The sequence below is a fragment of the Sinohyriopsis cumingii genome, chromosome 1 (assembly GCF_028554795.1).
Source record: "Sinohyriopsis cumingii isolate HCF-2022 chromosome 1, ASM2855479v2, whole genome shotgun sequence".
Classification (NCBI taxonomy): Eukaryota; Metazoa; Mollusca; class Bivalvia; order Unionida; family Unionidae; genus Sinohyriopsis; species Sinohyriopsis cumingii.
In genome coordinates, this window is record NC_142961.1 from 172,000,532 (window position 1) to 172,015,888 (window position 15,357).

The following is a 15,357-nucleotide window of genomic DNA, read 5'->3' on the forward strand; positions in this document are numbered from 1 at the left end:
TAATGAATAATGTTCTAAACAAATTTCATTGTTGGACTAATTAAGATCCAGCATTGAAGGTGTTGATGTGCCTGTAATGGCCTGTGTCATTGTGATGTGACAACAGTCCTACAGTTAATCACAATAATATAATCCAAGATGTCTTTGTTTGAATTTACTGTAATTCCCAGTTAATGACTTTGTCTAAGAATATTATTGATCACTTTGTAATTACAGAGAATACTAATTTAAATAAATAATTCCAACCCAGATGAAATACTGAACAAACAATATGATTGATTTCTTCCAAGATGTTTACAAGATAAAATATGTTACTTAAGCTATAATAAGGATGTGTTAAGATCAGGTTGGCAGGGTATTGTTATGGGGGGAAATCCAATAAGCATGACTCAGACACTAATAAATTGTTTACTTCTATAGATAATGATCCTAATATTTAACCTATTCTCTTTGAAAAACCATTAGATATGTATTTTTTGTTTACCAAATACAAATATACCAGTGTCTCTGGTCAGGAACTCAGTGAACTTGATTTTGGACAAGGTCAGGTCCAAAAATACAATTAAACATAACACACAATGATGGAGAAACAAAACCTAACAAACAATACAATTAAATATACATAACACTGTTTAAGACATTAAACTCAGAAGACCAGAAGAGTGTTAGTTTGATTCCACCCATCAGGACCATCTAGATTGGTTACCATGGTGTGTTTTGGTAGAGGCACATGCTTTAGCATGATATGACCTTCATATTGTTGCATACCTGCCATAACATGCCATGTAAGATGAGAAACATTATTATGGACACATAAACCCCTTGAAATGGTTATGTTTTGAAAAACAATTTTCAGAAATTTTAGCCCCGTTTTTTTTTCAACAACAGAAAATGAATATTTCTTGACCTCCACAATGTATGTATCTAGTGTGTAGTATGTGTATGAATAGTAAACAGGCCTGCTTAAAGCTCGATGTGTATAAATAGTAAACAGGCCTGCTTAAAGCTTAATGTGTATGAATAGTAAACAGGCCTGCTTAAAGCTCAGTGTGTATGAATAGTAAACAGGCCTGCTTAAAGCTCAGCTAATCCTATCCTTGGGGCATGCAGCTGATATAAGGCAATTAATAGTTAAGGTGGTCAGAGATCAACAACTACCTTTCCGACATTACTTAATTGGCTAACAATAGTTTGGGTGACCTGTTGAGCAGGGGTGACTGCAGAGTTACCTAAGGATGGGACACATACTTGTATTGGTCAGCTGTTAAGTTTTATGGATGTAGGCCAAAACATGTTTAGAGGTCAAATGGGGAAGGGAGGGGGAGTGACCTGCCCCTTGTATGGGTGCTCAAGGTATTGAGTCAAACTCTGCTGTAGGAGAGTGCTTTTAGCTAATAGGTAATATAATTATTATAATCCAGTATGTACATCCAAGTCATCCTGAAGAACAGGTATTATTACACATCACTGCATCAAATGAGAATGTAGAAGCCCAACTTTAATGAAGTTAGTGATCAGCAGCTTTCTTTGCACCACAAACAGTAGCAGCACTGGGTTGTCACTTTATCGACCCTACCTGCTTGAATTGATTTGTAGAATATTTATCTTCTCAGACTGAACAAAATAAGCATTTTTCATAACTTTAATAAGCTGGCACTGAGTCAGTTATCCCCTAATTACAAACAGATTCTATTTATTTCTTGATCATATGATCAGCAAATCTTGTTGTCTCGTATTGGAATGCACACAGAGTATCATTTTTCTTCATTGCTTGTATGATGTGATTGTTTGAAATCAAATAAAATCTAGGCTGTGAGATTTTGGATCATATGACCAGGCATTGTGAGAAATTGACAGATGGAAGGTTCACTTTTTAAACACTAGTTTTGTCTCAAGTGTCAGAGACTAAAATATATCTTTATTGTTATGAATTAATAGCTCTAAACTATCTGGTTGTCAATTTCAGGTAGGTAAGAGTTGATACAAGGTCATTTGATTATGCTAGTTGCTATGTAAAGCTAATATCCTATATTACCACATGTTTTTTGGAGAATTCCAACTTTCTGATAAGGATGCGCCAAACTCTCATCACAATATAACTGTCCAGATATTTAATACAGTGTCAGAGGAAACTTGGATTATTCGTGTACATGCCAACCAACATCTAATATCCTAAAACATGCTTTGAATACTTAATTATGTAGTTTAAACAGCTGCCTTTTGGTCATGAGAAAAGTCTCCTGAGATACCAGCCACATAATCCAAAGTATTATATAAATGTGTCTGTTTAAGAGAGGTGACTATTTAATAGACATGATGTTTTAGTTTTATTGAAAGGTTTTTCTTCATATTTTATTGTACAGTGTACCATTGTGGTAGCCCTCAGTTTGGATGGAGTGAGGTATTTTACTTCACAAACAGACTGGAAGACTCAAATTGGAGCCCACGAATTGCCATGTTTGGTGACATGGGCAACATAAATGCCCAGTCACTGCCCAGGCTACAGAAGGAAGCAGAGATGGGCATGTATGATGCAATACTGCATGTAGGTGAGTACGTGTTTAGAAGTCACATACTTTATGACACTTCTAGTTGGAAAAAAATGGGAGGGGAGGTGTCAGAGGATTAATAAAGAAGCCTAAGTCCTTAATGTCGAGTTGATAAAGAAAGGCCTAAGTCCATAGTATGGGGTTAATAAAGAAAGCCCCAAGTCCTTCTTAGCGTGGGGTTAATAACAAAAGCCCTAAGTCCTTAGTGTGGGGTTAAGAAAGAAAGCCCTACGTCCTTAGTGTGGGTTAATAAAGAAAGCCCCAGGTCCTTAGTGTGGGGTTAAGAAAGAAAGCCCCAAGTCCTTAGTGTGGGGCTAATGAAGAAAGCCCTAAGTCCTTAGTGTGGGTTAATAAAGAAATCGCCAAGACCTTAGTGTGGAGTTAATAAAGAAAGCCCTAAGTTGGGGGCCCCGAGTGGTCTAAAGCGCTCTCTGTTACGGATCACTGCCATCTCACCTCTGTCTGCGTGGGTTCGAGTCTAGGATTCAGCCAATGTGGGTATGTGAGAAAGCTTGTCAGTAGCTTCTTGTGGGTCGGTGGTTCTTCCCGGGGTTTTCCCAGGTTCTTCCTCCACTATTAATACTGGCCGCCATGCATAACCTATCATTTTTTTAAATTTTTGTTTTAATTTTTTTTTGGGGCACCAGACAGATGCCCCGCCCTACTTAGCCAAAGCTTTAAAAGGTTTTATGTGTTTTTGTTTCCCCCAAAGGTGTGTTGCTTGTGTTGTTTTTAAAAGGTTTTTAAAAACTCTTTTTGGTTTAGAAATTTTGAGTGGGGTATTTCTATTTTTCCCGAGTGTGTTTATAGGATTGATCGTCCAAGAGTGATTTATATTATCCTCTTGGGGTCTCTTCCCTAGTTTGATTGGTCAACCTTGCTAGGGTCACCTACGTCCCATGTTTGCTATGTGTGTGTGTGCTATATGTTTTGAGTGCTATTTTTGTTTTCATGTTGGGACAGCAAAAGTATGTCAAATATAACCCAGTTGTCTTATCTTCTCCCGTGTTTATCCATACACCGGGAGTGTTCATTAAAATTTTGAAATTTTGCGGAGAGTGTTTTTTATATGCTTACTTTTAAAACCTTATTGGTTCATATGTGTGTATTAAAACTTTCCACTCTGTCGTATAATATTAAGATTCAGACTGTGCTCGAGGTGAGGTTTATACTTCTTTATTTTTGTATGTCTCCCATCTCGAGCAGGTCTGTCTTGTATTGGAAATTTATGCCAAAAAGCCAGAAGAGTTAATAATATAGTTGTCTCCCTTTCGGGATCGTATGTACAGTAATGATCTGTACTAATGTTAGTAAAGTAATTTGATAAATGCTAAATAGGATAGGGTAATAAAAGGGCTGTATATTGTATAAAATGTATAAAGGGTCCAATCCATAAGGGTTCTTTTCCAGACTCTTTTATGGGCCTGTTCACTTCGCATCGTGCCATGTGACATAGCCCCATAATGTCCTTCTCCGTACTTTCCCTTACGGTTGGAAATATCATTTTTTATCTTGTTATTATAGCTTGTCCACATGATTTTATGGTTGAAACTATAAAGTTGATTATTTTGTATAGTGTTTGTTTGTTGAAATTTCTGTCCAAATACAGTATGTTTTGTTGTTTATATGTGTCGTTTTTTTTATTTCAGATATAACTTTTTCTCTGTTTTCTTTTGTTTGTGTGCAGTGTAGTAGTGTATTTTAGTAAAGGGACCTTTTTTACACAGTGGACATTTAGGCGGTACTCTGACCATATGCCGTCTCGCTGCCGCCTCTCCCGTCAACCACGCATCATGCATGTATTTGAAGCAGAGGCTTTGAATTTTTAGGGAGCCTAGTTTCGACCAGTGCCCCCATGCTCTTTTCCAATTGATATATAAATGTTCTCTTTCTATTTTGCATAAAATTTTTCCCGTTATCTCTTCTCTTATCCATGTATAAGTCAATTTCTCATCAGTTTCCCATAGTTCTTTTTTATCTCTGTATTTAAATAATAAGTCTTTAATACTCTTAATTTTTCTAGGGCTCTCAAGCAATTTAGTAAGATGATTGTTTTTATAAATATCCTCCCTATTCCTTAGTGTAAAACCAAACCAGTAAATGTATATTCCCTCCCATGGTAATTTAGGATCTGTATTTATTCTTTTAAACCTATTTAAAATATTTGTTACTTTTAAAAGTATGGGGCTAGGTATTCCTATTCCCCCCCCTTTCTTTGGCCCTGTATAAAGTTTCTTTATTAACATAATGCATTTTAAAATTCCATATGTATTTAATAATCTGGTTATCTATATTATTTAATGTTAGGTTATTTATGTCAATAGACTTCATGATATAATTTAAATTTGCGTACATATATGTTTTTGCCATTGGTATTAAGCGCCATTAGAACTTCTCCTTGCCTTGGCATAGATTGTGTGTCTCCAAAGTCTAACAGCTGGCATCCTTTTGGGTGGCAAACAACTAATCTCCTATCTTCCACTATTGTTTCAAAATACTGTTTTAGTTTAGACCCCCATGGCACTGTTCTTGGTTGCATCGTTTCCATATCCATTTTCTCACAGGTAGGTGCTGAGCTGTCTTCAAAAGATTACAGGTCGCACACTACTATGTATATGTTTGTTAAGGAGAAAAACTGATTTTTTTGAAAATTTTGCAGGTCAAGATACCTATTCTTTCAAATGCTAGTTAATTTTAAGGTTCCCTTAAACAATTTTTGCTGTTCCTATGTGTAAATCTAGGTGATTTAGAGCAGATGTCTAAACTGTAAAACGTTTAGACGTTGTAAGTATAGCTCAGTTCTGTCAACTGCTTGCTAATCCCAGCCGGGATTAATACATGCAGGAGTCAAAAAAAAGACTAAATGTAATTAATTAGATGGATATCAAAACATACAAAGATATTAGTACATTGAAATTTCTCACCACACTCTCTATATCCCACTTGCTATGTCCTTTGCTTTGTCCTTGCCATTTTCAGATGATAAAACAACAGACTGTACTTCTCAAGAAGGAGTATAAGAATAGCCTATCATGTGCTGAAAAATGGCGTTAGCCCCACAAAAACAACAACAAAACCTTAAGTCCTTAGTGTGGGATTAATAAGGAAAGCCCTACATCCTTAGTGTGGTGTTTTAAGAAAAGGCTTATGATGAAAATAATTGTGTTTAAAGTATAGAAAAAGCTGCAGTATGGGTAGTACATGAAATTTGTATGTGCAAATTTGTAATGTGTTGTCATCTGCAGTTTTTGCTAATGAGCACAGAAATGAAAACTAATTTTAAAATAGCCATCGTCATATGGACCTACATCACAGTGTCACAAAAATGCCATTTTCTTTTTTCTCTATACAAAGCTGACATTCAGATGCTGTTTGTATGGAAGAGTTGTTTCAATTCTGTATCTTTCGCATTTTGGGGAAATTCTTAAGTGCAGATAATAATCAATCTGAATATTTGGATGACTTTAGCTGCATATAGGTGAGGTGTGTTAAGGAAGCTGATTCACAACAGTAAGCAGTACTTGTGTTATTTTTTACTACACTGATAAAAAAGAATGAGTTATAGTAAGAAATAAAAATTCCCTGGTATTTTTTCATTACCACAATCATTTTAAGTTGCATTAAGCTTTTTCATTTGCTTTTGAGACTATATTTTACCCTTGTACAGATTCAAAAGAACTGACAAACATGATCAGAACTGATAATGCTAAGATAATTCTTACATAAATGTGTGAATATCTGATATACATATAAATTAATATCAAAATTTATTATTTCTTTATTTCAAAATCTGATTATATTTCTTAATTTTAAAATCATGATATAAAATGTCAGTCATTAGTTCACAATATTGTTTACTTTTTTAGTTGTATCTATCTTTTGATCTGGTAAAAATGTATTGTCATCTGACTATTTTAAGGAGTATATTTTGATTCGACATGCGTATGTATATTGTTTTGTCTGTCTTCTCTATAAATTGTTGTTGTTATAGGGTTTGACACCATTTTTCAGCACAAGATAGGCTATACATGGCGGCCAGTATTAATGGTGGAGGAAGAACCCGGGAAGACTCCGGAAAGAACCACCGACCCATGAGAAGCTACTGGCAAGCTTTCTCACATATCCACATTGGCCGAGCCCGAGACTCGAACCCACGCAGACAGAGGTGAGATGGCAGTGATCTGTGACGGAGAGTGCTTTAGACCACTCAGCCACTCCGGGCCCCCTTCTCTGATAATAATAATAATAAAAATAATTCTCTTTAAATGTCAAAGCATGAACATTTTTAACGATCTCTTATTAAAAATGATACAAAAATATTATTAAGCCATTTTTAAAAATTCAGATTACATTAATTTGTAATGTATGACATATAATAAAAAATGAGAAATTATATATTCTACTACATTATATTTTTATTAGATGGAATGGCCTAATATACATCACAATATGCTTGGTTTTAACCAAAACGTTCTTGCATGTAAAAATAAAATTTGGTACATCTATTCCTGTCTACAGCTTGCAAAACACAAACCACTATAACTGCGAAAATTAAAATAATGGGGATGAAACTTAAGTGAAAAATTCTCAGTCATAAAAATATAGCATGATATAGACTTTCTTATTTTTTCTTATTACCTGCCTTTTAAAACACACCAGCACTGTCTGGAAATGTGGCAGGTATGTGATAGAGACCAAGTACAGTACTCCCTCACAATAACAAGTGGAAAAGATGTGAAGCAGTAGAGAAACTTTGCATAGATGCAGTTATTAAATGAGTACTTAAATCATACATGGGGAACAAAACTGAAATGTCTTCTTTATTTTGATATATCTTATTGGTGGCTGAGCTTGCTGATGGGGTAAAATAATCAGCCTGGAATCAGAAAATGGAGGTTGGGCAGAGTTTAGACCACGTGAATTGGTCACCATGTGTTTTTTACTGTGTAGAAGGCAAATAAGTAATGTAAATAGTTTTGCTCAGATGAATTCTCAATTTAAAGAATGAAAAGGCAAACAATTACTAAATATTCATGACTGCTGAATATTATCACAACTGCTGAATATTATCAAAACTGCTGAAGATTATCATGACTGCTGAATATTATCACAACTACTGAATATTATCACAACTGCTAAAGATTATCATGACTGCTGAATATTATCACAGCTGCTGAATATTATCATGAATGCTGAAGATTATCATGACTGCTGAAGATTATCACAACTGCTGAAGATTATCATGACTGCTGAAGATTAAAGTAACTTGTGTAGGTAATTATCATTTTGTATTGAATGTTCATCTCTTGTATTGATATGGAAAAATTAACAATTTATCAAATAATCATTTCACACCCCTAGTTAAATATGGGGAAAACTTGACAAGGAAACATGATTGCATGGGAGAGATATGACTGTGCAAGTCTATGTGTTAAATTTGTTTTTCAGGTGATTTTGCATATGACATGGATTCAGTAAGTATAGATTTTTGCATCTGATGATAAACTCACATCGTACCAGGGTCCATGCTTGACTAAAATTTTAGGGCTAAGTGAATTCTCTCCCATATCAGAATGAGGTGATGGAAAAATAGGGGGCATAGGGAACGTAAAGAGGTCAGAATTAATGGTCATCATTTTACTAAATCTTTGATCCAATTAATGGAAAAATAAAAGAAATTATTCATTGAACTTTATGAAAATGTTAACATTTTTCTTTGTTTGATGTAGCAAAATTGCATGGCTTTGCAAAAGATGTTAACCTTGAAAATAGGTTGTTATTGAAAATAAGTGACACATTGAAGTATAAGCCCACTTTCTTACTTTTATGGGATGAAATACGAAATAGACATGTTTACCTTTACTACGGGACTGTAAGTCTCCACAGTATTAATTTACCTGTGATCAGCTACAAACACATAAATTTCACTACAGCTTAATCCTTAATGGGGAAACTTTGATAGGAAAATCCTGAATATTTAAATAAACTTGCTGTCATAATTGTTAAATTGATGCAAAACATGAACCAAAAGCATAAATTTACATGTTCCATATATAGGCTGCTGAACAGAAAACAAAAAACCAGAAAAGATCTCATAGAATGCTCATTATACAAAACATACTAATAAATCTCTCATAGAATGCTAATGATACAGTATACTAATAAATCTCACATATGATGTTCATTATACAACATGTTAATAGATCTCATAGAATGCTCATTATACACCATGCTAATAGATCTCATAGAATGCTCATTATACAACATGCTAATAGATCTCTCATAGAATGCTCATTAAACAACATGCTAATAGATCTCTCATAGAATGCTCATTACACAACATGCTAATAGATTTCTTGTAGAATGCTCATTATAGAACATGCTAATAGATCTCTCATAGAATGCTCATTATACAACATGCTAATGGATCTCTTGTAGAATACGCATTATACAACATGTTAATAGATCTCTCATAGAATGCTCATTATACAACATGCTAATATATCTCTTATAGAATGCTTATTACACAATATGCTAATAGATTTCTTGTAGAATGCTCATTATACAGTGTTTATAGATCTCTATGAATGCTCATTATACAACATGCTAATAGAGCTTTCATTAAATGCTCATTCCATTGTTCATTTAAACAATCAGCAAAAGTACAGCTTAATGATGATTTGTTGTTTGACTTCATGATTCTTATTATTATCCATGATATGAAGTTCTTACCTCATTGTATCATGGCACCATAATGTTTAATATAGCATGTTATCTTGTCCATCCATGTCCTATTTTCTTCTACTGCTGACAAATTTTGTATGAAGCATGCATTTGTGGCAAGGAAAAATGATTTGTTTTGAGCTCAAGATCAAAGGTCAAGGTCAAAGATTGAAAGAAGGAAGACTCTTTGCACATGATAACTTGACTTGTATACCAGATACCTTGACCAGAGTTTTGAATTGCTTTACATTTGAGATAAGATACTGTGGAAAAATACTAAGTTAAAAGTTAAGGTGATGTTCGTTCTAAAGAAAAATGGTTTCTGCACAATATCTTGAGTTCTTTATAGATGCTTTGACTAAAAATTATGGATACCTTTCATTTGAAACAAGAAAGATACCTGTTAAAATTTGGGGTAAAAGATCATATATCAAGGTCATTGGAATTAAAAGATGGAAAGATGGCTTCAAGAAAGCTGCTCATGTACATCTCTTTTTGAAATTATTTGATAAATAATTTTTAATCACTGAATTAAAGGATTTCCACAACTCTTTGATAACTGGGAAATCATAAAATAAGTGTTCACTATTTTCAGTGTCTTGTTTCCAAAATTACATTTATCAACATCAATAAAATTTGTTTTGGTCAAAAACTGATTAATTACAATAATTCTGTGGACTGCTCTGGTGGACTAAGTGGTTAGAGCATCCACCTCAGATGCAGAGGGTCTTGGGTTTGAACCCATGGCTGAATCATACCAAAGTCTTATAAAAATGGTGCAAGTAGCTGCCTTGCTTGGTGCTCAGCATTAAGAGGTTAGTGTGGTAAGTGACTGGTCGGCCAGGGGTCAGGATAATGTAACTGAGTGGAACATAATCCTACATGCCTGTGGCATGATGCCTCATTGCCAGACGTCACTATAAACTGCCACACTGTAGACATTGTAGCAGTATGTTTGAAATTTTTAATTCTGTGTTAAAAATCTAAATCACACACACACACGTAAAATAATTCTGTGTATGAATTCAAACTCAAAAGGCAGTAATGGTTATATTTTTGGTGCATTTCTTTGCTGTATTAGAGATTTTTATCCATGTTTCCACATTAATTATCTTGACCATGCCACGTTTTCCATAAGTTATTTTATTGTACTCTCCACCAAATCTTAATATACAGTTTTTAAAATCTTATTTATTTATTAACAGTAAAAAAGAGTTTAAAAAAATCTGAATTTATTTAGAGTGTTTCCCTTGTTAATAGAACTATTTATTTGTCTTTTCCATTGACCTGTTATGTTTTTAAAACAATTGAGCAATATTCAATGAAATTATTAGTGTGAGCTTTTTGATGCAGTGCTTCAAAATGTAAGAATGATCCTTGATTATCAAAAGATTTTGGACACATCATTCTGTTTGACTGCCATTTTGTATAGGAATAAATATTATTAATATTGAAATTTAGAATGTCCTGAGACAAGGATTCTTTCACTGATGAGGGCTCATTTTTCTGTCTTGTTAAGGCAAGGATAACATGTTGCTAAAATCTGTTATTAATACAGTTACTAATCTCTGTGAATTTTGTCTCCCCTAATATTAATATCTGGATTCCTCTTAAACTTTTCCTAGAACTTTTGTAGCCACATTCTGTCAAATTCTTTCTTCATTTGTAATATGGTGTTTAATCCAAGTGATCTTTTGTTTTATAAAAGAGTGAACATAAACCATGCCTTGACCACCATCTCTAGAAAAGGCTATAGTATATCTCCTTTAACCCTTTCAGTTTTGCCACTCTAAATAAATATTTTAGAAATAGTTCAATTCATTTTTTATGTATAATGGAGGACTGGGCAATGCAGATAATAAATTAATAAATTTTTGCGAAATCAGTGACTTTATCAAAGTTTTTTTTTCCAGTAAGATTTCTCTTCATCCAACAATCCAGAAGTTTTTTTAACTTTAATTTCTTCACATAATTTAATTCTAGCATATTGTCTAGGTTTAAAGAGAACACTATTCCTAAAAGTGAAAAAGACCTAAACATTTCAGTGTCTAGGCTTTTTTTTTCTTCTGAAAATTTGTTCTTTCCTATCTAATTGGCTTTTGATTTTAATATTTTACAATGCAAACCAGAGACAGATGCAAATTCCATGGGTTTTGATGGTAGACTGTAAAGACTGGAGAACCATCCTATAGTAAAAAGGCATAATCTGCATAACAATCCAGTTTAAATTCTCTGTCATTATAAAAGATAACAGTGACATTTCTATTATTCCTGGGATGTTCTATTCCTGTAATAAACAGCTATGGGGCTGATGGATTTCTTTGATGGCAACCTCTCTCTAAATGAAAGAACTGAGACAGATGACCATTGTTAAAAATACTGTACTGGACTTGTTGCAGAATACATTGACAGATAAAATCAGCAAAAGTTAAAAGATTTCAGAGGACTTTCCAACAAGTCCCACTCAACTGAGTCCAGTGATTTTTCAGAATCAATTAATAATGGCCAGACTGATCTGTTTTGTACAAGTAGTTCATGAAATCACAAAAAATTATAGTGTTTTGACCCATAAATCTCCCTTTCATAAAACCTTTCTGATTACCATTTATAAGAGAAGGTAGGAGCTTCTTTAGCTTAATAACTATTGAAACTTGCTCTTTTTATAGTCTACATTAAGCCGTGAAATTGGTCTCTGATTACTTATAAGTTTTCCATCTTTATCATCTGCAGGATTGCATGTGATAATTCCCTGGGACTAAAATTCAGAAAGTTTTGTTTTCATGTCCGAAACTTTTAGATCTTTATAAAAATCAACCAAAATATTTCGAAAAGAACTTAGAAAATTCATGTTACCATCACACAAGTTTTTATCATGATGCAGAAATGTTCCCTTGGCAAAGCCTCAAAAGTGAGGCCATATACCTAGTTAATAAAGCCCTGACATTTAATTTTAATATAATACAAACAAAAAATATTCTGTTAATCGTGTATAGGAATGAAGAGTATCAATCACATTATGATAATAAGCAAATAAACATAATCTTTCTTAAATGGTGTACCCTGAAGCATTAAGTTATTAATAATTTGCCTTAAAAGCTGGAGCCTTTTTATAGTGCAAAAACTTAGATTAGCCTATTGTCAGCCCTAATCTGTGTCGGCATACAAGTCAAGTATTGTTGTAACCTCATGTGCCTTTTGAACATTTTATGGGTCCTCGTCTCACAGAGAAGTGTACTACAGTACATGCTAACTGAAATTAATCTGTTCCAGCATTGTCAGGAATTCTGCAACTACAGTTCATTTTAAAGTTTAATGTAAAATTCAGTTTGATTGGGAGGGGTTGTAAAATTGAAATTTGGGATCGAAATCTGTTTTTGGTATTTTGAATTAAGAGGTTTTAATTTAATGAGAAAAAAGATAATATTAAGGTAGGAAAAATTCAAGACTTCAAATATTTTTCAGTCTGGAGAGGATTCTGTTATACTGAGGTTTCAGTTTTGAGAAGTTTCATTGTAATATTGCTCTGTTCCCCAGGGATATGGTAAAAAGTACATTAAAAGTGTTGGAGTTAAAATAGGTAGCTGATGGGATGAGTTGGTTTTTTAAACGATACTTGTATCATTATAACTGTATAGTGATGTTCAAAGTTTTATAAAACCAAGGTTTTATAAAAATTGGTTAAAATCACATCATGTGATGCAGAACTTGAAATTGTTAGTTAAAAACCTCAAAAGGGACAATTTTTCTATTCTTGCACACCTCATATGTTATTTGATAATATTTGTCAGTAGTTTTGAAAACATAGTTCATTTTTTTATTCTGGAGGTTAATTTTTTTGGTTGTTTATAATTATATGTAGCAATAAGCATAGGATTAAAGAAGTTGTTAATTGATTACAGACTGTGCGTGAATAGCCTTTGCTTCACTATGGCTGTTTATATTGTGTTTAGTTGATTTTCAAACCTTATATCTTTTGCTGTGACAGTTCATGAAGTGTGTGATCAATTTTGAAGCTTCATGACTTGGTAAATTCTATAAAATATGAGGTTCAGTTCTTATATAATCATTTTATGTACAGGATAATGGAAGCATTGGAGATGAGTTTATGAGGCAAGTTCAGCCGATTGCCTCCATTCTTCCATATATGACTTGTCCTGGAAACCATGAGGAACGTTAGTAAGTATATGTTATTTAACTATCAAAACCATGTTAGTAAGTATATATTTTTGAAATATCAAAACCATGTTAGTAAGTATATACTATTTAAATGTCAAAACCAAGGGAATAATTATTAAGTATATATTATTGGAATATACCATCTAAATATAAATTATTCACATTGCAGCATTATTGTAGAATGTTTAGTGTACAATATAAAAACAATAAAAATCAATAATCCACTTATGACATAATTATGATTAGAGAATTTTATTACTGCAGTTTTATGACTGTCTGTTATAGTTGTAATTAAAGTGGCAGCTATCTTGTATGGTGTATCCAGTATAGATATACTGACTTTCTTTTTAGAAGTGGGAGTATCCACATCACAGCCATGCACCTTACAGTTAAAACTATCACCCATTATTTTACACTGATATTTTTATTTGTATTCATCATTGATTTGGGTAACAGAAGTATTGTCTTCTGAATATTTTAATTATTACTTTAAATGTAATGATACTTAATAGGACTTGAATTTGTATTTTTCAGACTGCATTATTTTGAAATGTGTGGCATATAATTAGCAAACAAAGATCCATATTGTACTTAAATGACATTTGTATGATTCAGAGAATTTTGTCCATCATTACATTCCCATTTTTTTAATTTTACTGGTTATAGCAGTTGGTATGATGCACATTGTATACAATATAGATGTACTGATTTTTATTTTACCTGCACAAGCATCCACATTACAGACATGCACCTTATAATGTATATTAAAAATATAATTTCTTTAATATTGCAATTGATGTTCATAATTTTTTGTACTGAATTGCTAAAGTTTGCGCTGATGGAACAAGTTTTGGTTTGAAATTTTTAAGGTGTGAAGAAATTAAATCATTCTCAGCTAGATTCTAACTGTGTTAGGTAAATACTTTTAAAGACAGGAGGTGTGGTACGATTCATAATGGACTGGACCCAGAACATAGTATAGTTTAGAAATGCAGGCATGGTTAGCACCAGTTGTATGGATTAGAAGTGCAGGCATAATTAACACCATTATTATATAGATTAGAAATGCAGGCATAATTAACACCATTAGTATGGATTAGAAATGAAGGCATGATTAACACCATTAGTATGGATTAGAAATGAAGGCATGATTAACATCATTAGTATGGATTAGAAATGAAGGCATGATTAACACCATTAGTATGGATTAGAAATGAAGGCATGATTAACACCATTAGTATGGATTAGAAATGAAGGCATGATTAACACCATTAGCATATGGATTAGAAATGAAGGCATAATGAACACCATTAGCATATGGATTAGAAATGAAGGCATGATTAACACCATTAGTATGGATTAGAAATGAAGGCATGATTAACGCCATTAGTATGGATTAGAAATGCAGGCATGATTAACACCATTAGTATGGTTTAGAAATGCGGGCATGACTGACATTTTTAGCATGGGTTAGTGATGCATGCATGACTGATATTTTAAGAATGGGTTAGAGATGCAGGCACGACTAACATTTGCAGTATGGGTTTGAGATGCAGGCATGACTAATTCCATTAGAATAGTTTAGAGATGCAGTCATGATTAACACCGTTAATATGGTTTAGAGATGCAGACATGACTTCTAACACTATTACCATATTTACCATATATATTGGGACACAATCAAATAATTCTTTTTTTTCCTGTCCCAGAACTTATGGTGAAACTTCTGTCATCTAGGTCATATGACCGAAGACTTAAGAAACGATATAAATTTGTAATGCATTTGTGCTTCCCCCCCATTGCACGTTGCAATAAAATAGATAAACAAAATGCTTATTTGATAATAAAAAGGAAGAAACTAACCTTGTATTGTTATCATTTATTCCTTTTATTTGAACATGAGCATTAA

At 33.2% G+C, this 15,357-nt stretch overlaps 1 protein-coding gene across 1 annotated transcript in view; it reads left to right on the plus strand.

Moving 5' to 3' along the window:
* LOC149808387 (acid phosphatase type 7-like) overlaps positions 1-15,357 on the plus strand; it is a 78,010-nt gene that overhangs the window by 18,378 nt on the left and 44,275 nt on the right. The window contains exons 3-5 of the mRNA XM_089976538.1: positions 2,364-2,549; positions 7,998-8,023; positions 13,351-13,448. Coding sequence (XP_089832664.1) covers positions 2,364-2,549; positions 7,998-8,023; positions 13,351-13,448 — 310 coding nt within the window. The remainder of the gene's footprint in view (positions 1-2,363; positions 2,550-7,997; positions 8,024-13,350; positions 13,449-15,357) is intronic.